The sequence below is a fragment of the Acanthochromis polyacanthus genome, chromosome 13 (genome assembly GCF_021347895.1).
Source record: "Acanthochromis polyacanthus isolate Apoly-LR-REF ecotype Palm Island chromosome 13, KAUST_Apoly_ChrSc, whole genome shotgun sequence".
In the NCBI taxonomy this organism is placed as follows: domain Eukaryota; kingdom Metazoa; phylum Chordata; class Actinopteri; family Pomacentridae; genus Acanthochromis; species Acanthochromis polyacanthus.
The window spans coordinates 12,718,500-12,746,475 of record NC_067125.1 but is presented as its reverse complement, the minus strand read 5'-3'; the positions used below and the strand labels follow the sequence as shown (position 1 = coordinate 12,746,475).

Sequence of the window (27,976 nt, the reverse complement as noted above, 5' to 3'; positions counted from 1 at the left end):
AAATGATCTGCAGGCCTCACTGGCTTCAGTTAAAGTCCATCTACATGATTCTACAATAAGGAAGACACTGGACAAAAATGGCCTCCATGGTAGAGTTGTGAAGTGCTGACCAAGAAGAACATAAAGGTTCATCAGAACTTTGCAAAAAATATCTGGATGAGCGCCAAGAATTTTGGGATAAAATCCTGTGGACTGATGAGTCAAAGGTGGAACTTTTTAGAGGACATGGGTCCCATTACATGTGGAGTAAAGCTAATACTGCATTCCACAAGAAGAACATCATACCATCAGTGAAACATGGTGGTGATAGTTTGAAGCTTTGAGGCTGCTTTGCTTCCACAGGACCTGGACGACTTGTCATACACACGTGGACAAAATTGTTGGTACCCCTCAGTTAAAGAAGGAAAAACCCACAATTCTCACTGAAATCACTTGAAACTCACAAAAGTAACAATAAATAAAAATTTATTGAAAATTAAATAATCAAAATCAGCCATCACTTTTGAATTGTTGATTAACATAATTATATAAAAAAAAAAACTAATGAAATAGGGCTGGACAAAAATGATCGTACCCATAACTTAATATTTTGTTGCACAACCTTTTGAGGCAATCACTGCAATTAAACGATTTCTTTATTTGTCAATGAGCGTTCTGCAGCTGTCAACAGGTATTTTGGCCCACTCCTCATGAGCAAACGGCTCCAGTTGTCTCAGGTTTGATGGGTGTCTTCTCCAAATGGCATGTTTCAGCTCCTTCCACATATGTTCAATGGGATTCAGATCTGGGCTCATAGAAGGCCACTTTAGAATAGTCCAACGCTTTTCTCTCAGCCATTCTTGGGTGTTTTTGGCTGTGTGTTTTGGATCGTTGTCCTGTTGGAAGACCCATGACTTGCGACTGAGACCAAGCTTTCTGACACTAGGCAGCACATTTCTCTCCAGAATGCCTTGATAGTCTTCAGATTTCATCGTACCTTGCACACTTTCAAGACACCCTGTGCCAGATGCAGCAAAGCAGCCCCAAAACATTACTGAGCCTCCTCCATGTTTCACCGTAGGGACAGTGTTCTTTCTTCGTATGCTTGGTTTTTGAGTCTATGAACATAGAGTTGATGTGCCTTACCAAAAAGCTCCAGTTTGGTCTCATCTGTCCAAAGGACATTCTCCCAGAAGCTTTGTGGCTTGTCAACATGCATTTTTGCGAATTCCAGTCTCGCCTTTTTATGAGTTTTTTTCAGCAGTGGTGTCCTCCTTGGTCGTCTCCCATGAAGTCCACTTTGGCTCAAACAATGACGAATGGTGCGATCTGACACTGATGTACCTTGGCCTTGGAGTTCACCTTTAATTTCTTTGGAGGTTGCTCTGGGCTCTTTGGATACAATTCCAACGATCCGTCTCTTCAATTTGTCATCAATTTTCCTCTTGCGGCCACGTCCAGGGAGGTTGGCTACTGTCCCGTGGGTCTTGAACTTCTGAATAATATGAGCCACTGTTGTCACAGGAACTTCAAGCTGTTTAGAGATGGTCTTATAGCCTTTACCTTTAAGATGTTTGGCTATAATTTTTTTTCGGATGTCCTGGGACAATTCTCTCCTTCGCTTTCTGTTGTCCATGTTCAGTGTGGTACACACCTTTTCACCAAACAGCAGGGTGACGACTTGTCTCCCTTTAAATAGGCAGACTGACTGATTATGAGTTTGGAAACACCTGTGATGTCAATTAAATGACACACCTGAGTTAATCATGTCACTCTGGTCAAATAGTTTTCAATCTTTTATAGAAGTACCATCATTTTTGTCCAGGCCTGTTTCATTAGTTTTTTTTTTTAAATAATTATGTTAATCAACAATTCAAAAGTAATGGCTGTTTTTGATTATTTAATTTTCAATAAATTTTTATTTATTGTTACTTTTGTGAGTTTCAAGTGACTTCAGTGAGAATTGTGGGTTTTTCCTTCTTTAACTGAGGGGTACCAACAATTTTGTCCACGTGTGTAAGTGATGGAACCATGAATTCTGCTCTATCACAAAATCCTCCTGGACAATATCCACCATTAGTTCATGACCTAAAGCTCAGCACGAATGGTTTATGCAGCATGGCAATGACCCAAAGCACACAAGCAAGTTCAAAACTGAGTGGCACAAAAAGAATAAAATGAAAGTTTTGGAGTGGCCAAGTCAAAGTCCAGACTTGAATCGAATTCAGATGCTGTGGCAAGACCTTCAAAGGGCAGTTCATGATCACAAACTACCAATGTGACTGAATTAAAACTATTCTCTAGAGAAGGGTGGATCAAAATTCCTCCATTTTAAAGACTATTACAAAATATCACCAACGTTTAAGTGCAGTTGTTGCTGCAAAGGGACCAACCAGTTGTTGGACTTAGGGGGACAATTACCTTTTCACAGGTACATTTATTTGTTTCATTTAAAAATGGTATTTTGTGTTTTGTGGGTTATCTCGATTTAACCTTAAAATTAGTTGGATGATCTGGAACATTTAAGTGTGAGAACTATAGAAAAATTGAAGATTTTTGTAGGACGGTACTGGTTCACAGCACTGTAGTTACATTAGACTCTAAAATAACTACAGTGTCGTTGTTAGGTTCAAAAGTAGTGTAACACCCTTAGTTAGCCATAAATCTTTCTCACGTTTAGGAGCGTGATGTTGGTGATCATGGAGCAGAGTCATCGATGTCATCAGTCACCGTACAAACAGAGGCAGGTCGCAAGGCTGCTTTCTTAGCAGCCAGATCAGCAAAAGATAACTACAGTGTTGTGAAAAAGTACCGCCCTGTGGAAAATCACAAATGGTGAAAAGTGTATGTATGCAGGTTTTGTTGAGGTGCTGAATTTTGCATGTTGCAATGTGTTTTTACAGTGAAGTCTGTCAACATGACACAATATGTCAATTATTTATCATTTACTATAAATGTTCAGATTCATTTCCTCTACCAAGTTCTACTTGTACAGCCAATGTCCCCATCCTGCTTAAGAGATATGTGCTATTTTAAATGATCAGGTTGTGATTCTGAAAGTTTTAACTTCCTGCTGTGTGTTACGGGTATTGTAGAAATTATATGTGATTCAGCTGCGTTTTATATCAGAAACCACAGACAGGCAAAAATGGTAAAAACATCTAACTTTGCAGGGGCATTGTGTTGATCATTTTCATGTTATTATGTTGTTGTTTGCTTTCAGGTAACCTTTTGGGGATGTTTAGAAGCAAACAAGAGACCCAAAAAGAGGCTACAACACCAAAGCAGACCCCCAGAGACCCTTTTATGCAGCTGGTCTCCCTCCAAAAGGCATCTGGCTGCTGGACTCTGGATCCACATCTGGCTGCTGCACTGGGAAAGACCAGAGAGGAGGTGGAAGAGTCAAAGCCTGCAACGGTGGGTTGTTGTGAAAAACAATAACAGAAATGATTAACTGCAGTTATTTGGAAACAGATTTGATAGCACAGTTTGCAGGAAGACACATGACACAGTACAGTTTGTTTGATTTGGTGAATTAGGTCAACAGTGAGGTGTGGGCCACCATCCTGGCTCTGATCTGGCTTCATGGTTTCAAGATGGATGCAAAGGAAGAGTGGGAGCTTCTGGCTATGAAGGCTGCATCGTGGCTCCGTGCTCAGAATGGTAGAAACCTCATTAATAAGTGCTGAACTGCTGATTTCAATATTGATTCTTACATTGTTTTGTGGTTTGTTTCTTCAGCTCCATGTGTTCCAGAGTGTGTGGATGCTGGAAATGCACTGCTGGGATGCAGCGTGCAGAAAGATGCTCTGATGCTCTGAGTCTTCACCTTCAGGATCACGACACAGAAGCAGATCTTCTCTACCCAGAGGCCTTTACTTCTTGAATATTGCACTTTTATTGTAATAATTAAAGTCTGTTTTTTTTATTCTGTGTTTTTTTTAAATTAGTCTGACAAATTTTTATCTTTTCAGGATTATCAGTCTAGAAATACAGACTTTTCAGATCTGTGCTAAAACATTAACTAAAGATAACTAAATTAATTGTGCCTTTTATGTCACTTTATGCCTGGAACAACTGAATATTAGACTTGTATTCTACTTGTTGCTTTGAATAGAATGATCTTCAGTGGCTTTATCATGGACTTCACACCTGCTCTGTTCACTGTTCAGGACAAACTGTGTGATATAGCACACCTTAAGCTATCAGCAGAGGTTTCTGGATGCCAATAAAAGCAAATGAAACAGTTTTTAGCAGTTTTTTTGTCTTGTCTTTTATCTGTTTTTGTTTGTTGATTTTGTTTTGCTTGTGACATTAATCACTGTAAAATGTTCACCACAGACATTTCCAAAGCAAACAACCCTCAGTGGACCGAAAGCATAAAAAACAATTTATGTCACAATCATTCTGACATGAGTCATGACTTTAGTTGGAGCCGATTTTTTTCATTTTTGCAAATAAAAAAAAAATCAATAAATGTAAAATAATGATGAGGTTTTAGGCCAGGGTTCATCTGTAGCACTTCAATGCACAATACTTCATTTAAAATGGTGTTTGGTGACTCATATTTATCAGAAAACTGCTGTTCCTACAGTGTGGATCGTTCATTATAGCCCTCCATCTGAGCCAAATCTGACCAATATGTTGTTGCTTTGATGTTCTTTATGAAAGATTTCCCAGAAAGTCTTCATTCCTCATATTTCCCACTAGATGGTGATGATGTGCACATTTGACAACAAATGCTTGGATAAAAAAATATATATTTCAAATATACACTGCCAGTTCGTTAAACTTTTGTCTGGATAATGAGATGCGGAGTATCTAAAGAAAGAAACTTAACTATGACCTGAAGTGACCTGCATATTTAGAATGTTTCTGTAGTTCCAATGTGTTTTCTGTTGCAGCAAAATGCATGACTTGTATGCTGAAGCAGTTTGAATGCTGTTTGATGGAAGAAATATGGAAAAACAAAAAAAATCCAAAATATAAGAGAAAAATAGAAATGAATGTAAAACAGCTGTTGGGACTCAAACTGCAACGTACAGCTCCGCCCACCTGGTGTTCCTTCATAACCAAATCGAGCGCACCAAGCAGGCGTGACTTTCCCGTCTCTTTCTGTAGAAACAGGACTGTCATACTTTAGAGCAGCACCTGAGTGAAACTGTCCTGTCCACATAAACGTCTATCTTCAGAGGTAAGTTTCTTCTATTGTGCATTTATTTAAGATGGCGCAGCAGTTAACACGTTACTGACATGAAAACATTAAAGCATCTACTGTTGTCACACTGAGTCGGAATGTTGTGCTCTACTGTGATGAGATTTCTGCTTATATGAGACGTGTGTGCAGTTGGGTAAAGTTGGAAAGATATTCACAGATTCGGACTTGCGGCATCAATAACTCATGAGATATACGTTGTCAAAACATAAACGATGCCTCTTTCAAGTCGTTGTAAGCTAGACAACGTGCGACAAGGCCAATTTTATCAAAAGTCGCTGTCTTTCAAGCTGCAGAAATAACATTGACGTCGATGCGCAGCTGGCGGTGCGACGAGTGAACAGGGACCGTCTGCAAATAGCAAAACCGCTGCAACAGCGAAAAGAGACACGACACAAATATTCAATAACTTCACTCTTATACACTGTAGAGCCACCAAAATCACTGGAGCCATCAATGGGTTCCTGCTGGTCATACTACAACTCTTGCTTTGGTGCTAAATGAAAAATAAGAATTTTAAGGAATTTTTTATCATTAGTAATAAAATTCAATAACTTCACTATTACACACTGTACAATCACCAAAGTCTCTGGAGCCATCAATGGGCTCCTGCTGGTCATACTACAACTCTTGCTTTGGTGCTAAATGAAAAATAAGAATTTTAAGGAATTTTTATTATTATTTTATGAGTATTAAAATTCAATAACTTCACTCTTGTGCACTTGCTTGTCCAAACACATAATTCTGGATAGTAATGGAATTTACAATCCTTACCAAAGAGAGTATCAGATAACACCAATATACCAAACAAACTGTTTAGACTGTCACCTCAAGTACTGATGATTGAGAAGAAAGACGATAAGACACCTTCTTGCAAAGTTTCAGTGTTAATTGATTCATTCATACCATAATGTTAAACTGAGAGTAACCTTTTTCAAGTTAAGGACTGCACAGACAATACTTGGACGTAAAAAGCCTGACGGTCTGATCAGCATGGGTCCTGCTGATTGTAAATTCCATTACAATACAGAATTATGTGTTTGGACAAACAAGTGCCTGTGTGTTATATAAAATATACCACATACATCAAGAAAAGTGGCATCAAAGCTAGTTTACTCAATCCTTAAACTTCACATACTTCACACACACTAAATATTGTACACAACATCATATGGCAATAAACAACCCAAATGTAATAAATCTGAGTCCCAGTGGGAATCATTTTTATCTGTTAAAAAAAATCTGTCACAACAAAACAAATTCAAAACAATGGACAGTTTTTATGGAATTATTTTTGAAACAGTTTTGGATCCTTACCCCAGACCAAAACCGGAAGTCCGAATCTGTGAATACCTTTCCAACTTTACCCAACTCATGTGTGCTGTTTTTATTCCTCAAGTAAACTAGTTGTTTCTGAAAGAACACAACTACGAAACAACATTAAAGACAATATGTTGAGAGATGAAATGCAGCAGAAGAGCTGATAAAATCTGATCATCAGTTATATTTGTGATATTAACCAGAGGAATTAGAACATTATTAAAAAACATTCAGGTGGAAAATATTTCTGACAGCAATAAAGTGTTTTATTGAATCATGTCCATTGCTGCTCACTGTACAGTATCTGTCATTACTATTCATTACTACAAACTTGTTCCACAGGTGAACTGATGATGAACCGCTGTGGTCTGATAACTGTCCAGAAGGAACCAGGTACAGAGCTGCTAGAAAACAAAGTGACAACAGTCTGTTTTACATTCCTGTGGTATTAATATGTAAAGCTGTTAAATGTGTTCCTCCATCAGTTCCTCTGAAGAGCATTGAGGTGGAGCTGGAGGTGAGGGACCATGTGGCCACAGTGGTCTCCACTCTCAACTACCAGAACAAAGAGGACAAAGCAGTAGAGGCTGTGTTTGTCTTCCCTCTGCCTGGAGATGCTGCTGTCTGTCATTTCAGTGCTGTGGTTGGACAGAAAGAGATTGTAGCTGAGGTGAAGGAGAAACAGGAGGTGAGCTGGACGGTAAATATTCAAAGAGGAAGTAAAAACACTGTAAAGTGAACGTTAGTGACGTGTGTCACCTTCACTCCAGGCTCGTGAGGAGTATGATGATGCACTGAGCTCCGGTCAGCAGGCCTTCCTGTTGGAGGAGAGTGAGCAGAGTCCAGATATATTCTCTATGAAGGTGGGCAGTCTGGCTCCAGGAGAGAGCGCCTCCATCAGGCTGGAGTACGTGACTGAGCTGGCTGTGCAGGCTGATGACGGGCTGAGGTTCTGTCTGCCTGCTGTGCTCAACCCTCGCTACCAACCTCAGGGTAGGAACACCAGCCAACACCTTCTACCTGAATGCAAACCACACATGTTTGGCGTTTGTTGTGACAGTATGCTGGTGGAAGTCAAAGACTACTATTCAATAATTGTGGTAACATGTTTAAGTCCCCTCTGAAGCCACGAGCTTCACAAAGGGTCCAAAGTGAAAGAAGAGCAGGAGACTCCCAGTTGTCTGTCATGTTGTTTCCAGGTAGTGAAGGTGCCAGTGTCCAGGTGTTCTCTGTTCCAGCCTCTCTGGTTCCCTACACTCTGTGTTTTTGTGGCCGACTCTTCTCTCCTCGTCCAATATGTAAAGTGGAGTCCAGCTGCTCCCTGGACCCTCTGCAGTACCTCAACACTGATCAAACTCAGGCCACGGTAGGTAGAGTGCTGATGTGTGTGCTGTGTGTGGTTGGTCCTCTTGAGTGAGAAGAAAATGTGAGTTTGTTGTTGAACTGCAGGTGAAGTTGGCTGCAGGACACAAGTTTGACAGAGATGTTGAAGTTGTGATTTATTACAAAGACGCCCACCAGCCCACTGCTGTGGTGGAGGCAGGACAGACCTCTGCCAAGACTGGTGAGTGAAAAATACCTTTGTAACATTACACCTGTGAATGAAAATTATTGAAGTTATTTGTTGTGTGTTCTGGAAATAATGTAAAAGTGATTTTTCTGTTCCTGTCATGCTTCAGGCTCTCTGATGGGTGATCCAGTGGTGATGGTGAGTCTGTATCCTGAGTTCCCCCCGTCTGTGATGTCTTCAGTGGACTCGTGTGGAGAGTTTGTGTTCTTGATGGATCGATCTGGAAGTATGGGAGCACCTTTGAACAACAAGGAGAGGCATCAGACCCGCATCAGCAGTGCCAGGGTATTCATGATATGTTGGTGTGTTTCTCATGATGGTGGCTCAGGTGGTAGAACGGATTGTTCACTGATCATTAGGTTGGCGTTTCAGTACCTGGCACCTCCACATACCAGATTGTCTTTGGGCAAGACGCTGAACTCTAAGTAATGTAGAAAAGTGCTCTATCAGTGTAGACTCTTTACCATTTCTCATGCAGTGACATTCATTATCTCTACGTTTTTCTCTTGAGGATACTCTGCTGCTCCTGTTGAAGAGTTTACCAATGGGCTGCTACTTCAACATCTACAGTTTTGGGTCCAGCTTTCAACACATTTTCCCGTAAGTCTCTTTGTGATATCTATCAGTCCAACAGATGTGTTCTCTTGGTATGAAGTATGTGCATGTGTGTATTGGTGCATGTGTTTGTGTGACGGCAGTCAGAGTGTGGAGTACAGCCAGAAGACCATAGAGGAGGCTCTGAAGAAAGTTGAGGAAATGGAGGCTAATCTGGGAGGAACAGAGATCCTGGAGCCTCTAAAACATATTTACAGCCAGCGCTGTATTCCTAATCAGCCTCGACAGGTATACACACACACACACACACACACACACACACACACACACACACACACACATAGGTTTAACCGGTTGACTCAGTTGTTACACACTTCACAAGTGATGCTACATGTGTCTAGGTTTGATGTTAGGCTACTTATGTGGTGCTGATGCTCATCTTTGCTTCTTCAAATTAGACAGCAAATCATCTGGGCGGCATGGCTCAGTGGGTAGAGTGGCCGTCTTGTAGCTGGAAGGTTGCCGGTTCGATCCTCGGCCCGTCGTGCTCATGTCGAGGTGTCCCTGAGCAAGACACCTAACCCCTAATTGCTCCTGATGGGTTGTGGTTAGCACCTTGCATGGTAGCTCCCGCCATCAGTGTGTGAATGTGTGTGTGAATGGGTAAATGTGACATATTATCATGTAAAGCGCTTTGGATAAAAGCGCTATATAAATACAACCATTTACCATATCTCAATATGCACAAAACCAACAAGGTTGTCTCATCTAAGAAAAAGTCTTTAAAACCTTTGTGTTTAGTCCTAGGGAATGTTTTATTCAAGTTGTTTCAGTAGCTCCTACTGTTCTGCAAACAGCCTTCTTAGTAAGATGTTGAACAAACTGGTTTGATGACCTTTCATACATTCCATACATTTCTGTGTCCAACACAAGCCTCTCATTGAGTTGTGTTTGTTAGAAATGACTTTCAGCACGTGTGTGGGTGTGGTGTGTGACTTATGTGTAATCTCTCCTCCTCAGCTGTTTGTCTTTACTGATGGAGAGGTGGGAAACACCAAAGAAGTTCTAGATCTGGTGAAGAAGAATTCAGGTTCCCACAGGTAAAACTACAAAACCACAAACACACGATGTGTTCAGTGTTCTAGTGTTGTGTGTGTTTAAATGAAACTGCTGTATTGTAGGTGTTTCTCTTTTGGGATTGGGGAAGGAGCCAGCTCTGCTCTGATCAATGGGTTGGCCAAAGAAGGAGGAGGACACGCTCAGTTCATCACAGGGACTGACAGGATGCAACCAAAAGTAAGACATGAAACACTATGAAGCTGTAATGTTCAATAAAGTAGCAGCAAATATGTTTTTCATTTTGTTGCTCCAGTACATAAAAGTATGATTTTGTATGCTTTGTGCTATTTTTCAGGTGATGCAGTCACTGAGATTCGCTCTGCAGCCGGCTGTGGAAGACATCTCAGTCACATGGGATTTACCAAAGGGAGTGTCTGTCACTGTCCTGTCTCCACCAATCACATCCATTTTCCAGGGTCAGAGGTCACTGATTTATGGCCAGCTCACTGGACAGGTAGCAGCAGCATCTTGTCACAGTGAAATATGTCTCTGGTTGTATTTGTCAGATGTGTAAACATGAGTAAGAGTGATCTTTACGTAAAAATGAGATTGTTTTCCAATACTGTGCTGCCTCCTCAGACTTCAGAGGCCACAGAGGGCAGTGTGACGGTGAAGTACAGCCTGGCAGGTCGTCCCTCTCAGAACCAGCTGCACTTCAGTCTGAAACCTGCAGAGGACACTGGGTAAAGGAGCTGTTGGTCCCACAACAGAAATAGACACTGACTTTGTCATAATGACTGTGTTTTGGTTATATATGTTAAATTAATTTTCAATTTGTCATTGTGAGCATGTTAGCATCCTTCTATTAGCATGTAGCTCAAAGCTCCATGATGCTAAATTTCTCATTGTCTTTTTGGTGCATAAACAATGTTCATTTCACTTTTGATTTCATTAAATGAAATCATTTTCATGTCCTTATTGATGTTTCATAGGATTGAACAAACCAGATCTCTGTTTTCCATTGATAGAAATGTAAATGAAGCTCCTCCTGTTCTTCCTTCTCTCTCCTGTCTGCAGATTAACTGTCCACAGGTTGGCTGCTCGGACTCTGATTCGCTCCCTGGAGATGGAGGACAGAGAGCTCAGAGGACGGCAAGATGGAGGAATGAAGGAGAAGGTGGTGCAGCTCAGTGTCCAATCAGGAGTGAGCAGTTGTTTCACTGCCTTCATCGCTGTCAACAAAACTGATGGCAAAGTGATTCAGGGACCTCTTGTGCGCAGAAATGTTCCAAGACCTCGTGAGTATTTGTCTGAAAGCAAATTCCAACTAATTTTCTGTCACCTTCACTCTGAAGACAACACGTCAGGGCACTCCTCAAAACCAAGCTAGTGAAATCAAAATCCAACACGTATGAGCAAGAAAGAAATCATCAAACTAGAAAAGCACTCAGAGAGCGCAGACCTCCGCCAAGGATAAAGAGGAAAACAGGAAACCCATGCAGTAAAGAATCATGAGCTGGAATTGAACCTGCATCTCTGACACAGTTCTGTTTATGAATCACCTTCTTCACCAGTTGAGCTATCTGAACACTTTGTTCCAATTTTTGGACGATATACTAACCTATGATGTTTTTGTCATATTTTGGACCACATACTAAAAAATTCAAAGTGATCCAGAATCCAGGATCCTTTCTGGATTGCCACCAAAATTAAATCAGCTCTTCCTCTTAGCATAGTCTACATCCCCTCAAAATTTCATCTGAATCTGCCCAGGCGTTTTTTAGTTTGTTGTTTATCTTGCTGACAGACAGACAGACAGACACACAAACGCCAGGTGTCACATAACCTCCTTGGCGGAGGTAACTAATATTTAGTAGTCCTGTCATTAGCACACAGTAGAGCTCTAATACTGGCTGACATGTTCCCCACAAGCCTTCCACACTGTTGATGGGTAATCTTGTCCTATTCTTCTTAAATCACTGCCTTTAATTTTCCTAAATTCTTTGGTTTACATTTTGAAACAGACCTTTTGACAATCCACCAAAGATTTTCAATGAGGCTCATGTCTGGCGATTTAGTTGGCCTCTCTTAGACCCGAATACTGTTCACCTGCAGCTAAGTTCTACTGGTCCTGGATGTGTTCAAGGAACATTATCTTGTTGTAACATCCAGTTTTGACCTCAACTAAACAGTGCATGTGCAGAAGGGAGCATGTGGGTTTTGAGAATGGCACAATACTTGCAGAGTTCAATGTGCTATCACAGAGAGTGAGATGACCAACACCAGCAGCACTCATGGATCCCCTAACCATGATACTGCCTCCACCATGCTTGAAAGTATGTCCTGTACATGCTGGAGATAAAGCTTCGCCTGGCCTTCTGCGTACCCTCACATTGGCAGGAGGAAGATAAAGCTGGAAACTGGACTCATCTGACCACAGAATCTTCTTCCTGTTCCTTGCTGTCCAATTGTTGTGTTCTTGGGCCCAGCGATGCCGGACTAACCTCTGTCTCTCATTGATCAGGGGCTTCTTAACGACCTTGTAGGACCTTAAGTGACCACATGACCTCCTCCCAGGCAGATATGCTTGGAAAAAAATCCCAGGATGCATCTGAACTAAATGTCCAAACCATCTCAACTGGCTGTCTGTTTCTCCCTTGGAGCCACCTGATCCAGGTCATGTTTTTCCCCCTGTAGACATTTTATTTGAAGACAATGAGTGTGATTATTTGGATTCTTTGATTTGTCTGTCTAGTAACTAGAAACTCATTATGACTCATTATCAGAGCTTATTTTTGACTTCCTTGAAACACCTATTTCCTAGCATGTGCACCCCATGCCAGCTACAGTCAACCAGCCACCGGCCTGCAGATTCCTGTCAGCTTCAGAACCAACCAGCTTCCAGTTCCCCCATCAGCATGTCGTCTAGTGCTCTGTCATCCTTCTTGTTGGACAGAGCTCTTAGATTAGACAATCACCACACTGCCCCAACTAGTATTCTGCCTATTCCAGCTCCCCAAGATTCCAAGGAACCACCTTCTGGAAGACCTTCTTGAAGGAAGTGTGATGCCAGACCTCACCACTCCCCAGCTCCATGGAGCTCCTACTGCCGAGTGCTATGGAGGTCGCTCTGCTGAACGTCATAGAGATCCCAGTCAACCAGTCCTGCATCCTGGCCACCTCTAAGGACACTGACACCATCTCACCTGTATGTGTCCCTGATAGGGTTGATGTTGTCTCTCCAGTTTCAGTCTCCACCAGCATCAAGTCCTGGGACCGCCAGAGTCATCTGATATTTCCCAAGCTTCAGAGATTTTACCACAGCCTGTATTAGCTTCCCCTGCACCTGTGTCTCCATCTTTGCTGTTCCCCAGCCAGGCCTTCAGAGGGACTCCGCCTATGCGACCAGCCTCCAGGCTGCCCTCCAGACTGTGTCTTCCTGTTTTTGAACTCCTCGTTTGGTTTTGACCCACCTCATGACCGACCCCCAGACTTAGTTTGAACTCCTTTGGTTGCTTTTGACCTTCCTCCAGACCCCCTCAGTCCACCCGGCTTGTTTTGAACTTTCCCGTTGTGGTTTTTGGATCTATCCTTCATCAGAACTTCCACCACCGGCACCCTAACCAGCTTTGTCTGACAACAGGAGACACCTGTAGAGGGGCGATACTGTCAGGACCCCAGCCTCCACCTCAGCCTCTTCCTAGCCCCCTCTCCCTCTCTCCCTCTCCATCACCCTCTTTCCCATCCTCTCACTCTCCTTCTCACTTGGCTTCACTCGCTCTCTTTCTCCTGTCATTTCTGGTTGTGTGTGTGGTGTGTGAGTGATTAATGCAGAGACACTAGAGAATTAGAATGTCTTGACATCACCTCTTTTCTGATTTGGTTTAGGGCTTCGTGCTGGAGGAGGTATGTCAAGAATGGCCATGGTCGGTGCTGCTCCAGCAAGTTTTGGGAGTAAGTAAAAAGCCACATGACACATGAACAAATAGCAAATAGCTGTAAATACTGAACAAACTTAACATTTTTAACCTATTTAACTTGTTTGCAGAATTAATGAGATACAAAATGTGAAGTTCTGTTTGTTCTGGTTCACTTTGACTGTCAATAATAAAGGCTGTTGCCTAAAGCAGTAAGTGAAGAAGGTTCAGTTATGTTAGTTGTTTACTAATTTTATGTTTTGACCTTGTATTTCTTTTCTTTCTTTTTTAAGTGAAAAGAATGTTGAAGGGAAAGGGCAGGTCTCCGAAGACAAGGAGTCACTGCCTTCTGACTGATGGTCCCATCAGTCAGAAGGCAGTTCCACAAGGTGGGTGGTTTGAACTGAAAAGACCGTTCATCAAACATCATTAGAGTGTCAGTCAAAATATTGGACACACAATGTTTGCTATTTTCTACAGTATAGAACAGTACTGAAGGCATCAGCAAGTGAAGAAGGTTCAGTTATGTTAGTTGTTGGATAATTTACTAATTTTGATGTTTGTCTTTTGTGAGCAGTTGCAGTTCATGAAGGAGGTATGAAATTTGAAAACCGTACATCAAACATCATCACAGTTCCAGTCAAAATATTGGACACACACTCTCACAATATTTATTATTTTCTACAGTATAGAACATTACTGAAGACATCCATCAGCACCATGAGTCAATACAAGTGTTATTAGGTGGTGGGGAAAAAACCGCAAATCAAAACAATCCAGTTGGAGACATGCAAATACTGAGGGCTAACTTAGATTGTTGAGGGAAAACAAGGGTTTAACTAGTTAAGTCTACAGTCGAACAGTGAAATCTGCTGTTGACTGAAACACACTGATAAGTTAAACAGTGATATTTTCTTGTGACTGAGGGTCAATAGTGTGAAAAAACAGTCTGACAGAGACTTAAGTGGAGTTTTAAGAATTAAATATAAATACTTTTTAATATGTCTTTTAAAATAGACAAGATTTAGTATAAAATCTATTTCATAGGTGGATTTCTTTGAGACAATTGTGCATAAAGTTTCCTTCAGTTCACTAGTCTTTTTACTAATACAACATGGTGCTGTGAAAAAGTATTCCCCCCCTACAGATAACTTCTATTTTGGCATATTTATCACCTCTCACATCAAACAAATTTTTTATATAAGACAACCATAACCCAAGAAAACACAAATTGCAGCTTTTCATGTCAGGACTCTGTCCTATTGCTGCCTCTTTGTTCCTTTTTCCACCTTTAGTTTGAATTTAACCTTTTTGATTCTGTTGTTTGTTGCTTTAATCTACGTCTGTTGGTTCCCTCAGTGCTGTTGCCCTTTAGTGTGTGTTTTTGGCTTGTCTCTCTGTCTCCCTCTGGCTGTGTTTTCACCTTCTGTCTCTCTTCCACTCGCTCGTCCCCTGGCTCTGTCATCTCATTAGCTCATCACCCTCACCTGTTGCAATCAGTTCAATGCAATCCACCTGCTTTCCTTCCCTGTTATTTAAGCTCTGCCATTCCCCTCAGTCTTCACTGGTGCATAGTTGGATATCCATACAGTTCTAGCTTCACTTCCCACTTACCCTCCACCGCTGAATTATATCAGTTGTTGGACTTTGTCATTTTTCACCCTCTTCTGGACTCGACTTGTTTGGACCCTCGTTTGCTCTTGTGTTTGTCGTTCATTCTCCTTGTGTAAGTACCTTTTAGTCTAGCCGTTTTTGCCTTTGTCTAAGTTTAGTTTTTTGTCACCTTTTAGTTTTGCCGTTTAGCTGCTGTCAAGTTTTGTTTTGTCCACTTCAGTCTCGTTTTCTGTTGTAATAGGTTTTTGATTTTGTTAATAAATTCTTTTAATAATGCCTAGTGTTTTGTCAGTGACGTCTGGGTTCTCCACATCCACCATTCCTAACATTTCAGTGATGACTTTATTTATTGAAGGAAAAATGCATCCAGTTCCATCTCTTCATATGTGAAAAAATAATTGTCCCCTTAGCTACCAATCTACCAAATGACCACATTAATTTGGTAATTCACCAGCCACGCTCACATATGATTACCTCCAGGCTTGTTGAATCGAAACAGAACCTGTCTGGCATTGTGAAGTAGCTGAAGGTTCTCAAAAAGCAGCACATGATGCCATGTTCTAGAGAGATTCAAGAACAGTTGTGAAACAGAGTAATTGACACTTATTAATCTGGAGGGTTCCAAAGCCGTTGCAAAGGATTTGGGACTCCAGAGAACCACAGTCAGAGACATTATTCGCAAATTGAGAAACATGGAACAGAGGTGAACCTTCCCAGGACTGAGCAGCCGACCAACATTTCTACAGGAGTGTGTTGATATTTAATCCAGGTCACCAAAGAACCCAGACTAACATCAAAAGGTCTGTAGGCCTCACTGGCCTCAGTTGAAGTCCATCTACATGATTCTACAATAAGGAAGACACTGGACAAAAATGGCCTCCGTGGTAGAGTTGCGGGGCACAAACCACTCCAGATCAAAAAGAACATAAAGGCTCATCAAAGCTTTGCAAAAAATATCAGAATGAGCTCCAAGACTTTTGGGATAAAATCCTGTGGACTGATGAGTCAAAGGTGGAACTTTATAGAGGACGTAAGTTCCATTATATCTGGAGTAAAGCTAATGCTGCATTCCACATCAGTTCATGACATAAAGCTCAACACAAATGGTTTATGCAGCATGACAGTGATCCAAAGCACACAAGCAAGTTCAAATCTGAGTGACTCAAAATAACAAAGTTAAGGCTTTAGAGTGGCCGAGTCAAAGTCCGGACTTGAATCAAATTGAGATGCTGACCTTGAGTTCTTGCTGTAAAACCATTTCATATAACAGAATTAAAACTGTTCTGCAGAGAAGAGTTGGTCAAAATTCCTCCATTTTAAAGATTGATCACAAGATATCACAAACATTTAACTGCAAAGAGACCAACCAGTTATTAGGTTTAGGGGGCGATTAACTTTTGACAGGAGTGTGATATATGATCAGAGTCCTGCCCTGATCACATCCATATGATGAAATACACCCCCTGTCAAAAGTTGTAGGGCAGGTTCTACTTTATTTGAATGAGACAGTGTCCTAAAACTTCTGACAGGAGTGTGATATAGGTTTCAATAAATCTTCTATACATTTATTTATTTCATTTAAAAACGATATTTTGTGCTTTGTGGGTTCTCTTGATTCAATCTTAGAATTAGTTTGATGATCTGGATCATTTAAGTGTGATAAAAATACAAAAAAATTGAAGACATCTGTCAGAGGCAAATACTTTTTCACAGCACTGCAGTTACCTTAGAGGAAAGGATCGGTGAAAATCCCGAATGGTGAAAAATGTATTTATGCAGGGTTTGTTGTGAGGTGCTGAATTTTGCATGTTATAATGTGTTTTACTGTAAAGTCTGTCAACAGGACACAATATATCAGTTATTCAGCATTTATTTTAATTATCCAGGTTTATTTTCTCTCAGAAGTTCTACTTGTACAGCCAATGTCCCCATCCTGCTTAAGAGAGGTGTACTATTATAAATATTGTACAACTTGTAGAAATAATCGGTGCCATGTTGATAACGAGTGAATTAAATCATGTTTTGTTTGTAACCAACTGCAGTATTTTATGCAGCAGATTTATTTCATCTTCTCATCAAGCAACATAATCCATTCAAGTTAATTATTGCTCAGTTCCTGCCTTTATGACCCAGAACCTGCAGAACTACTGACATCATCTTGAGACTCAGCTGTGTTTTATATCATAAACCACAGACAGGCAAAAGTAGCAAACAAAAAGAATGATGAAAATGTATTTTTCTCCAAAACCAATGTGGTCATTTCAGCTTGCTCTTCAGACTTGATCAAGGGTGAAGTGGCCACTGCACCAAAGAGAGTCAATAGAGACCCTTTTATGCAGCTGGTCTCCCTCCAAAAGGCATCTGGCTGCTGGACTCTGGATCCAGATCTGGCTGCTGCACTGGGAAAGAGCAGAGAGGAGGTGGAAAAGTCAAAGCCTGCAACGGTGGGTTGTTGTGAAAAACAATAACAGAAATGATTAACTGCAGTTATTTGGAAACGGATTTGATAGCACAGTTTGCAGGAAGACACATGACACCGTACAGTCTGTTTGATTTGGTGAATTAGGTCAACAGTGAGGTGTGGGCCACCATCCTGGCTCTGATCTGGCTTCATGGTTTCAAGATGGATGCAAAGGAAGAGTGGGAGCTTCTGGCTATGAAGGCTGCATCGTGGCTCCGTGCTCAGAATGGTAGAAACCTCATTAATAAGTGCTGAACTGCTGTTTTTACCATTGATTCTTACATTGTTTTGTGGTTTGTTTCTTCAGCTCCATGTGTTCCAGAGTGTGTGGATGCTGGAAATGCACTGCTGGGATGCAGCGTGCAGAAAGATGCTCTGATGCTCTGAGTCTTCACCTTCAGGATCACGACACAGAAGCAGATCTTCTCTACCCAGAGGCCTTTACTTCTTGAATATTCCACTACTATTGTTATAATCAAAGTATGTTGTTTTTTTCAATTGGTCTTAGAAATGTTTCTTTTCAGGATTATCAGTCTGAAAGTACAGAATTTTCAAACTTGTGCTAAAGTAAATTACTAAAGTAATTGTACGTTTTCTGTCACTTTGTGCCTGTAACAACTGAATATTAGACTTATATTCTACTTGTTGATTTCAATAAAAATGATCTTCAGTGGCTTTATCATGGACTTCACACCTGCTCTGTTCACTGTTCAGGACAAACTGTGTGACATCAGTTTATACATGCACTCCTCAAGCTGTCAGCAGAAAATATTCTGGGATACCAGTAAAAGCAAATCAAGCAGTTCTTATTATTTTTCTTGTCGTTTTATTTCTTTTTGTTTTGTTTTGCTTGTGACATTAGCCACTGCAAAATGTTCAGATTTTATTTTGATTTTCACAAATGAAGAATCAATCAATAAATGTAAAATAATGATGAGGTTATTGGCCAGAGTTCATCTGTAGCACTTCTGTGCACAATGCTTCATTTATAATGGTGCTTAGTAAACTACGCAGCGGTTGAGAGAAAGCTACGTCTGTAGAGCCAGAGGCTGAACGGAGAGGGCTGCACCCTTCTGGTCGCACATTTGGAGCATTTTTTTTTAAAGTTACCACAATAGATGATCACTAAAGTGGACAGGTTAAGATTTCCCCTGGTGATCCACGTGACTCAGCGCTTTGTGAAGAGCAGGTGTGAACTAACCGTGACGTCACCCGTTGGTTTCAACGCCGAGAAAATGAAGCCCGGATTTTGCTACTTCCTGGTCGCCATTTTGGATTTTTTTGGAGCCAGTGACGTAAAAAGCATCATCAAACAGGCTGGACCGAAGAGCAACTAGAGGCAAGACCAGTCTATGGGCGGGCCAGACTGAGAGCTGAAGACTCTCTTATCCTGCCCACATTTTACCCTATGTGAAAGCCTCGCCCTAAAGGATCTGTCAATCATTCCAGACAAGACTGTCTATCAAGCATAGCCACGCCCCCTGGCTCCGCCAACTTTAACGATTTATTTAAAGTTCAGTATTGATTTATTTTAAGATCGGCCACCTGATCTCTCATTTAGACCATGAAAACTAACAGGAAAAAAATCCTGAGCTGTAGAAAATCAGTCGATCAAATTTTATTTTTTCCGGTCATGAATTGGGGTCCATGGAGAAAAGCTTTTTGGAGCCAACCCTAGCGGACGGCGTGATATTACAAGTTTTTGACACTTCCGGTGGGCTTCATTTTTGGAGCCAGATGCTACGTCCATCTTTATATACAGTCTATGGTGAAGAGTCACAAAGCGCACATAAGTTTATACAACATTAAATAAAAGTCAAATACACAAACACACAAAGTTAAATTAGCTCTATGACTCCTTGACATGAATAAATACAAATGTTTACAACGTTAAACAAATAAAACGTTGAAAACAAACAGCCCTCTCCGTGCAGCCTCCCGGCTCTACAGACACATACTGACTCAAACTGCAACATACAGCTCCGCCCACCCGGTGTTCCTTTACAACCAAATCAAGCGCACCAAGTAGGCGTGACTTTCCCGTCTCTCTCCAGAAATAAACTCTTCCTGCTTTATAAACAGGACTGTCATATTTCCGAGCAGCACCTGCAGTGAAACTGTCCTGTTCACATCAACTTCTATCTTCAGAGGTAAGTTGAATTTATTGTAGATGACGCAGCAGTTACCACGTCACTGATATGAAAACATTAAAACATCTGGATACTGTTGTTGTCAAACACTGAGTCTGAATATTGTGCTCTACTGTGATGAGATTTCTGCTTATATGAGACATCTATGCCGTTTCTATTCCTCAAGTAAACAAATCGTTAATTTAACCCATAAGAACTCAGACCCATCCATCCATCCATCCATTCTCTACACACCACTTTATCCTCATTAGGGTCGCGGGGGGTGCTGGAGTCTATCCCAGCTGACTCGGGCGAAGGCAGGGGACACCCTGGACAGGTCTCCAGTCTGTAGCAGGGCTACATATACAGACAAACAATCACACTCACATTCACACCTACGGGCAATTGAGAGTTATCAGTTAACCTCAGCATATGTTTGGACTGTGGGAGGAAGCCGGAGTACCCGGAGAAAACCCACGCATGCACAGGGAGAACATGCAAACTCCATGCAGAAAGATCCCGTGCCCAGGCTGGGATTTGAACCGGAGATCTTTTTGCTGCAAGGCGAAAGTGCTAACCACTACTCCACTGTGCAGCCCCGAACCCAGACCCATTTTTCCTTAAAGGACTTAATGAGTTAAGGTCAGACATAAAACTTTACAAGGAAGAGACTGGGGCACTCAAAGTGCTTGTTATACTGGTGTCACCATGAGTTCTTATGGGTTAAAAACAACTACAAAACATGATTAAAGACAATATATTGAGAGATAAAATACAATAGAAGAGCTGATAAAATCTGATCATCAATTTAGTTTGTTAAATTAACCAGAAGAATAATAGCCCTGGACACACCTCATAGAGGTTTAAAAGCTGAGGCAACATCAACCACCACCAGAACTGAAGAAGCCTCTTGGATGAGAGGTGAAACGTCTTCAAGGAACTTTCCAGTGGATTGATTTAAACAACTTTGGAAACATTATTAAATAACAACTGACAGCAATAAAGTGTTTTATTGAATCATGTCCATTGCTGCTCACTGTACAGTATCTGTCATTACTATTCATTACTACAAACTTGTTCCACAGGTGAACTGATGATGAACCGCTGTGGTCTGATAACTGTCCAGAAGGAACCAGGTACAGAGCTGCCAGAAAACAAAGTGACAACAGTCTGTTTTACATTCCTGTGGTATTAATATGTAAAGCTGTTAAATGTGTTCCTCCATCAGTTCCTCTGAAGAGCATTGAGGTGGAGCTGGAGGTGAGGGACCATGTGGCCACAGTGGTCTCTACTCTCAACTACCAGAACAAAGAGGACAAAGCAGTAGAGGCTGTGTTTGTCTTCCCTCTGCCTGGAGATGCTGCTGTCTGTCATTTCAGTGCTGTGGTTGGACAGAAAGAGATTGTAGCTGAGGTGAAGGAGAAACAGGAGGTGAGCTGGACGGTAAATATTCAAAGAGGAAGTAAAAACACTGTAAAGTGAATGTTAGTGACGTGTGTCACCTTCACTCCAGGCTCGTGAGGAGTATGATGATGCATTGAGCTCCGGTCAGCAGGCCTTCCTGTTGGAGGAGAGTGAGCAGAGTCCAGATATATTCTCTATGAAGGTGGGCGGTCTGGCTCCAGGAGAGAGCGCCTCCATCAGGCTGGAGTACGTGACTGAGCTGGCTGTGCAGGCTGATGACGGGCTGAGGTTCTGTCTGCCTGCTGTGCTCAACCCTCGCTACCAACCTCAGGGTAGGAACACCAGCCAACATCTTCTACCTGAGTGCAAACCACACATGTTTGGCGTTTGTTGTGACAGTATGCTGGTGGAAGTCAAAGACTACTATTCAATAATTGTGGTAACATGTTTAAGTCCCCTCTGAAGCCATGAGCTTCACAAAGGGTCCAAAGTGAAAGAAGAGCAGGAGACTCCCAGTTGTCTGTCATGTTTGTTCCAGGTAGTGAAGGTGCCAGTGTCCAGGTGTTCTCTGTTCCAGCCTCTCTGGTTCCCTACGCTCTGTGTTTTTGTGGCCGACTCTTCTCTCCTCGTCCAATATGTAAAGTGGAGTCCAGCTGCTCCCTGGACCCTCTGCAGTACCTCAACACTGATCAAACTCAGGCCACGGTAGGTAGAGTGCTGATGTGTGTGCTGTGTGTGGTTGGTCCTCTTGAGTGAGAAGAAAATGTGAGTTTGTTGTTGAACTGCAGGTGAAGTTGGCTGCAGGACACAAGTTTGACAGAGATGTTGAAGTTGTGATTTATTACAAAGACGCCCACCAGCCCACTGCTGTGGTGGAGGCAGGACAGACCTCTGCCAAGACTGGTGAGTACAAAATAGTGGGTTTCTTATATGTGATTTGGGATCAAGAGCAAAACGTGATTTTTCTGTTCCTGTCATGTTTGAGGCTCTCTGATGGGTGATCCAGTGGTGATGGTCAGTCTGTATCCTGAGTTCCCCCAGTCTGTGATGTCTTCAGTGGCCTCATGTGGAGAGTTTGTGTTCTTACTGGATCGATCTGGAAGTATGGACTGTTCTACCAGTAGCAGCAGGGAGCAAGAAACTCGCATCAGCAGTGCCAGGGTATTCAGCAAGTGTTAACTTTATAATATATCATTCATGTCTGTCTCAGACAGTGTTGACTCTCTTTTAATCCTTCCAACAAGGATACTCTGCTGCTCCTGTTGAAGAGTTTACCAATGGGCTGCTACTTCAACATCTACAGTTTCGGTTCCAGCTTTGAACACATTTTCCCGTGAGTGACACAGTGCACAATAGTGTTTTTCAGTCAGTGATGTTACTTGTGTGCATGTGCAATAGTACAGGGTGACCCAAAAGTTTGGAAACAAACTTTAACTGCAGTGTCTCTTTGAGTTGGGGATGCATGAATTCACTCTTATTTTACCCATTTTTGTTATAGCATAGTAAAATAACTTAAAAGCATGGTATTTGCCAAGTGCAATCACTCAGAAGAAAATTAATAGAACCATAATGTACAGGTATGCTGGAGCATAACTTCAAAATGCAGGCCATCAGTGTCAGATTTCAAAACTCTTGATGGTAAAGTATCTGACAGTTTTAATTTTTTTAAACATCCAAAAGTACTATGAGGCAACATTTACTGGCCAGTTTGAGGAACCTTCATAAGCATGAATGAAGATACATTCCAGAAGATACCAGTGTAACCAGGTGGTGGAAACGTTCACAACTTTGTATAAGAAACAAACATGAACAAGTCAAAATATGTTTGTTTTACAATAATCTGTTACTCTTCTGAATATATCTTTGGTACTGATTTATTGAAATAACATTATATTATTTGGATTATAGACTTTTCATTTGTTTCCAAACTTTTGGGTCACCCTGTAGATCAGCTAAAGCGTTGGACAGAAAGTTGTTGTTGGGTGATTCTGCAAAGCTGCAAATTATGCACGTCATTTGTAGTATTTTAAAGTGAATGATTCCTACAATGTTTTATGTTTAGGGAAGCTCTTGTTGTATTGTTAAATGTTTGTCTGATAGTGCATGTAAATTCTGCATCGCTGTTCTGAGTTACACTCCTCAGTTTTTGTGTTTCTGATGGCAGTCAGAGTGTGGAGTACAGTGAGAAGAGCATGGAGGAGGCTCTGAAGAAAGTGAAAGAGATGAAGGCCGATCTTGGAGGAACAGAGATTCTTGAACCCCTCAAACATATTTACAGCCAGCGCTGCCTTCCCAGTCAGCCTAGACAGGTAATACACACACAACAACCTCATCTTTTTGATCATTTCTCAAAGCTGCTGCTCATAGATGAGGGTAATGTAGATCAGCCACTTTAAAGAGAGCTTTGCCTTCAGACTGAGCTCCTCTCTCCCTCCCTGCTGATACAGAACCAGTCCACCTTTCAGTCTTAGGGTCGGGTTGTGAATCATTCCCTCCCTTGGGCAGGGACAGAGCTCCTCACCTTTCTGAGGAATGTGTTATCCATAAAGCTGAGCCTGACTGTATGTACAGCAGAAGGTTTAACATTACCTGGTACATTCCACCAGAAACCTCTCGGTTGGTCTGCTCAATAGCCTCCACTGTTGTGTTCACACCCGAGTGAGTAGATTCTTGAACAAACTGGTTTGTTTGACACTCACATTTAGCATGCCTTTTTCTGTTCTTTATGCCTGTTAAAACTACTATTGTAGCAGAAACGGCTCACTTACACACCTTTCATTGAGTTGTGTGGAAACCTTCAGCACATGTGTGGGTGTGGTGTGTAACTTATGTGTAATCTCTCCTCCTCAGCTGTTTGTCTTTACTGATGGAGAGGTGGAAAACACCAAAAAAGTTCTAGATCTGGTGAAGAAGAATTCAGGCTCCCACAGGTGAAACCACAAAACCACAAACACAGGATGTGTTCAGTGTTCTGGTGTTGTGTGTGTTTAAATGAAACTGCTGTATTGTAGGTGTTTCTCTTTTGGGATTGGGGAAGGAGCCAGCTCTGCTCTGATCAATGGGTTGGCCAAAGAAGGAGGAGGACACGCTCAGTTCATCACAGGGACTGACAGGATGCAACCAAAAGTAAGACATGAAACACTATGAAGCTGTAATGTTCAATAAAGTAGCAGCAAATATAGATTTAAAGGACAAGATAACATTTTACTTCATTGATCCCCGGAAGGATATACTGAAATTGACATAGCATCCATCCATCCTCTATAAACCACTTTATCCTCATTAGGGTCACGGGGGGTGCTGGAGCCTATCTCAGCTGACTCGGGAGAAGGCAGGGGACACCCTGGACAGGTCGCCAGTCTGTCACAGGGCTACATATACAGACAAACAATCACACTCGCATTCACACCTACGGGCAATTTAGAGTAATCAATTAACCTCAGCACATTTTTTGGACTGTGGGAGGAAACTGGAGTACCCGGAGAAAACCCACGCATGTACAGGGAGAACATGCAAACTCCATGCAGAAAGATCCCAGGCTTAGGCTGGGATTTGAACCGGGGAACTTCTTGCTGCAAGACAAAAGTGCTAACTACTACACCACTGTGCAGCCTTTACACAGCAGCATTAGCAAATTTACATATTTAAGTAAAAAAAATTGAATAAATAGGACTAGTAAAGGCAATAAAACAGATTTGTGTGGCAGGATGCAACGACTGACAGGATGCAACCAAAAGTAAGACATTACACACAATAATTCAACAATTCTGCAGCAAACAGATTTCACAGGTAACCTGAAGGGTAAGTTCAGATTGGCACAGCAGCACAAGCTTTTCTTTTGTGTGTAAATAACAAAATAGAACAAATATGAATAGTAAAGGCAGCAAAACAGATCTGTGTGAGGAGGGACTGACATGTTGCAACCAAAAGTAAGACATTGAACACTATGAAGCTGTCAATTTCAATAAAGTAGCAGCAAAAATGGATTCAAGAAATAAGATAAAAATGTACCTTCAGTGATCCCCCACTATAGAAACTATTATTTACACAGCAGCACAAGAAAACCTCTGTTTGTATAAAATAGTATAAATAGGAATAGTAAAGACAATCAGGTCTGTTTGATCATCTTTGTGTGAGGAGGACATGCTCAGGTCATCCAGTTCAGCAAAAAGACTGACAGGATGGAGGCCAAAGTTACACAACACATAAAGATTCTAATTTCAAAATCACAACAATATTTCTTTAGAATTTTGCCAGGAGATGTGATTACAAGTTTAAATAAATATGTCTGTTTTTTTTTCCAACTTATCAGGTGATGCAGTCACTGAGATTCGCTCTGCAGCCGGCTGTGGAAGACATCTCAGTCACATGGGATTTACCAAAGGGAGTGTCTGTCACTGTCCTGTCTCCACCAATCACATCCATTTTCCAGGGTCAGAGGTCACTGATTTATGGCCAGCTCACTGGACAGGTAGCAGCAGCATCTTGTCACAGAGAAATATGTCTCTGGTTGTATTTGTCAGATGTATAAACATGAGTAAGAGTGATCTTTATGTAAAAATGAGCTTGTTTTCCAACACTGTGCTGCCTCCTCAGAGTTTAGAGGCCACAGAGGGCAGTGTGACGGTGAAGTACAGCCTGGCAGGTCGTCCCTCTCAGAACCAGCTGCACTTCAGTCTGAAACCTGCAGAGGACACTGGGTAAAAGAGCTGTTGGTCCCACAGCAGAAATAGACACTGACTTAAAGTTTGTCATCCTGAGTGCGTTAAGTTCAGTTACTTCAAAGCACCGTGATGCCAGTTTTCTTGACGTCATTTTTAACACAAACAATTTTCATTTCACTTCTGATTTGATTTAGTTAAATCTGTTTTATAGAATTATTGACCTTTAACAGGATTAACTAAACCAGATCTCTGTTTTCCATTGATAGAAATGTAAATGAAGCTCCTCCTGTTCTTCCTTCTCTCTCCTGTCTGCAGATTAACTGTCCACAGGTTGGCTGCTCGGACTCTGATTCGCACCCTGGAGATGGAGGACAGAGATGAAATGGGAGAGAATGATGGAGGAATGAAGGAGAAGGTGGTGCAGCTCAGTGTCCAATCAGGAGTGAGCAGTTCTTTCACTGCCTTCATTGCTGTCAACAAAGACAACAATGAGACAATTCAAGGGCCTCTGGTGCGCAGAGATATTCCAGTACCCAGTGAGTGTCATTGTTCCAAGTTTCTACTAAAAATCTGAAAAGCACAATGTGATTGTTATATGTTATGAACACAGAAAATCTCCAGCTCTGTTCTGACCGGTGTGGAAGAGAGACACGGTGACAGAAGCTGGGCTGGTCTTTCTCTGTTTGATGTAATATTGTCTAATGACTTGGCAGTGTGCTTAATGTGTTTAGGAAGTGAGGAAATTAGTATTTGAGACAGAAACAGCCCAGTGTTCCCAGTTGAACTGTGTGGTCTGATTATTCACAATGTGCTTTGAGCTCAACGTGACATATTTAGAGGCATTTATTGAAGGCCACAAAAGCAAGTAATTACTGCTAATTATGCTAAGTACAGGAAAATACATGTGTTTTATTGTATTGCACATCGTCACATATGCTGTATTGTCATGTTGATCAGCTGGGAATGTGCCATGACACAAACAATATGTAAAATATGGCAATCTGATGTTTGATGAAGGCTTTTATGTGAACCAATTGCACTCTGTGACAGTAAATATTAATTATCAGTTTGTTTGATATTTTTGCTGCAACTAGTGACCTTTATTTATTAACCTGTTCTCTTTTCTCAGGGTATTGTATGATGATGCCTGCTGCTGCTTTTCTTTACCGTTGTGATGATGATTATGATTTCGGTGATCTGGGTGAGTATAAGGTTCAATGAATTTGGGCAAAAATATGTGAAATCATTTCTTGTTTCCTTTTCAGTCACCTGCTTAGTTTAAAACTACTTTAATGTGAATGGCAACAGTCTACTAAAAAAGACAGTTATTTTGCAAAACTTAGTTAAACCAGTTGTGTTTTTTAGCTCCTAAAGCTCATAGTACTTACAGAATAATGACACCTGAGAAACACTGGCTCTGCTAAACTTTTCAGTTGTTTCTTTTGATCCTAAAATATTGCATGAAGGTAGATGAGTATGTCTCTACCTGCTGTGGTTCTGCCTGATTTGAATCTTGCATGTGTGAGTGCAAATATGTTTCTCTCGGTATTATCCAACTTATACCAGACTAGAGCACGACCTAGACAGTGGTGGATTTACTGCTGCGGCCATTCGTGCCATTTTTCACACACTCAAGTATATCGGTGCGCCTTCTAGTGACTCTTACAAATAATAACGACGCCTTACAGCAGGCAGAGAATCGTGCTGTAACCCACAATACATAACAAAATAGTAGCAGCAAAATAACAACAAAAGAAAGCCAAGGATCTTACATTGCATTGCTTGTATTCTTTTCGGTGGTTCAGTTCAACAACAGACTGCACTGTAAATGTAACACTGAGGTCGAGGTCATTGAGCCGTGATCGATTTATTGTGGCATTCTTGACAAGAATTTGCAGAAAAATGCCCTTTCAAGTCAAAATCAAAACAAACAAAGTTATGTCAGGTAATTAAAACCATGAAATGTAAAATAAGTGATTGCATTCGTCTTCACCCCCTTTAAACTAAATTACCTAATTCAACACAGGTGCAACAAACTGCTGCTAAAAGTCACTCAGTTAATATAATGAAGATTATATGAGTCCAGAGA

The 27,976-nt window shown here is 41.4% G+C and overlaps 1 protein-coding gene across 45 annotated transcripts in view; it reads left to right on the top strand.

Annotated features, from left to right (window-relative positions):
• Positions 1-27,976, top strand: part of LOC110948942 (von Willebrand factor A domain-containing protein 5A-like) — a 69,478-nt gene that overhangs the window by 25,033 nt on the left and 16,469 nt on the right. For 5 of the 45 annotated variants that reach the window (XM_051957610.1, XM_051957596.1, XM_051957609.1 and 2 more), the window contains exons 1-11: positions 5,040-5,173; positions 6,857-6,907; positions 7,000-7,202; positions 7,285-7,507; positions 7,714-7,880; positions 7,964-8,078; positions 8,194-8,369; positions 8,596-8,684; positions 8,783-8,927; positions 9,660-9,739; positions 24,235-24,349. In XM_051957610.1, coding sequence (XP_051813570.1) covers positions 6,865-6,907; positions 7,000-7,202; positions 7,285-7,507; positions 7,714-7,880; positions 7,964-8,078; positions 8,194-8,369; positions 8,596-8,684; positions 8,783-8,927; positions 9,660-9,739; positions 24,235-24,349 — 1,356 coding nt within the window. In that variant the 5' untranslated portion in view covers positions 5,040-5,173; positions 6,857-6,864. Of the gene's footprint in view, positions 1-3,202; positions 3,397-3,518; positions 3,643-3,720; positions 4,229-5,039; positions 5,174-6,856; positions 6,908-6,999; positions 7,203-7,284; positions 7,508-7,713; positions 7,881-7,963; positions 8,079-8,193; positions 8,370-8,595; positions 8,685-8,782; positions 8,928-9,659; positions 9,740-9,820; positions 9,936-10,053; positions 10,213-10,337; positions 10,442-10,775; positions 10,997-13,586; positions 13,653-13,908; positions 14,005-14,192; positions 14,211-17,494; positions 17,674-17,795; positions 17,920-17,997; positions 18,370-19,707; positions 19,841-20,904; positions 20,956-21,047; positions 21,251-21,332; positions 21,556-21,761; positions 21,929-22,011; positions 22,127-22,208; positions 22,385-22,467; positions 22,557-23,387; positions 23,533-24,073; positions 24,154-24,234; positions 24,350-24,509; positions 24,575-25,535; positions 25,695-25,819; positions 25,924-26,202; positions 26,424-27,016; positions 27,089-27,976 lie in introns of those variants that run through there. The other 40 variants (XM_051957611.1, XM_051957608.1, XM_051957607.1 and 37 more) reach the window with 33 other exon arrangements.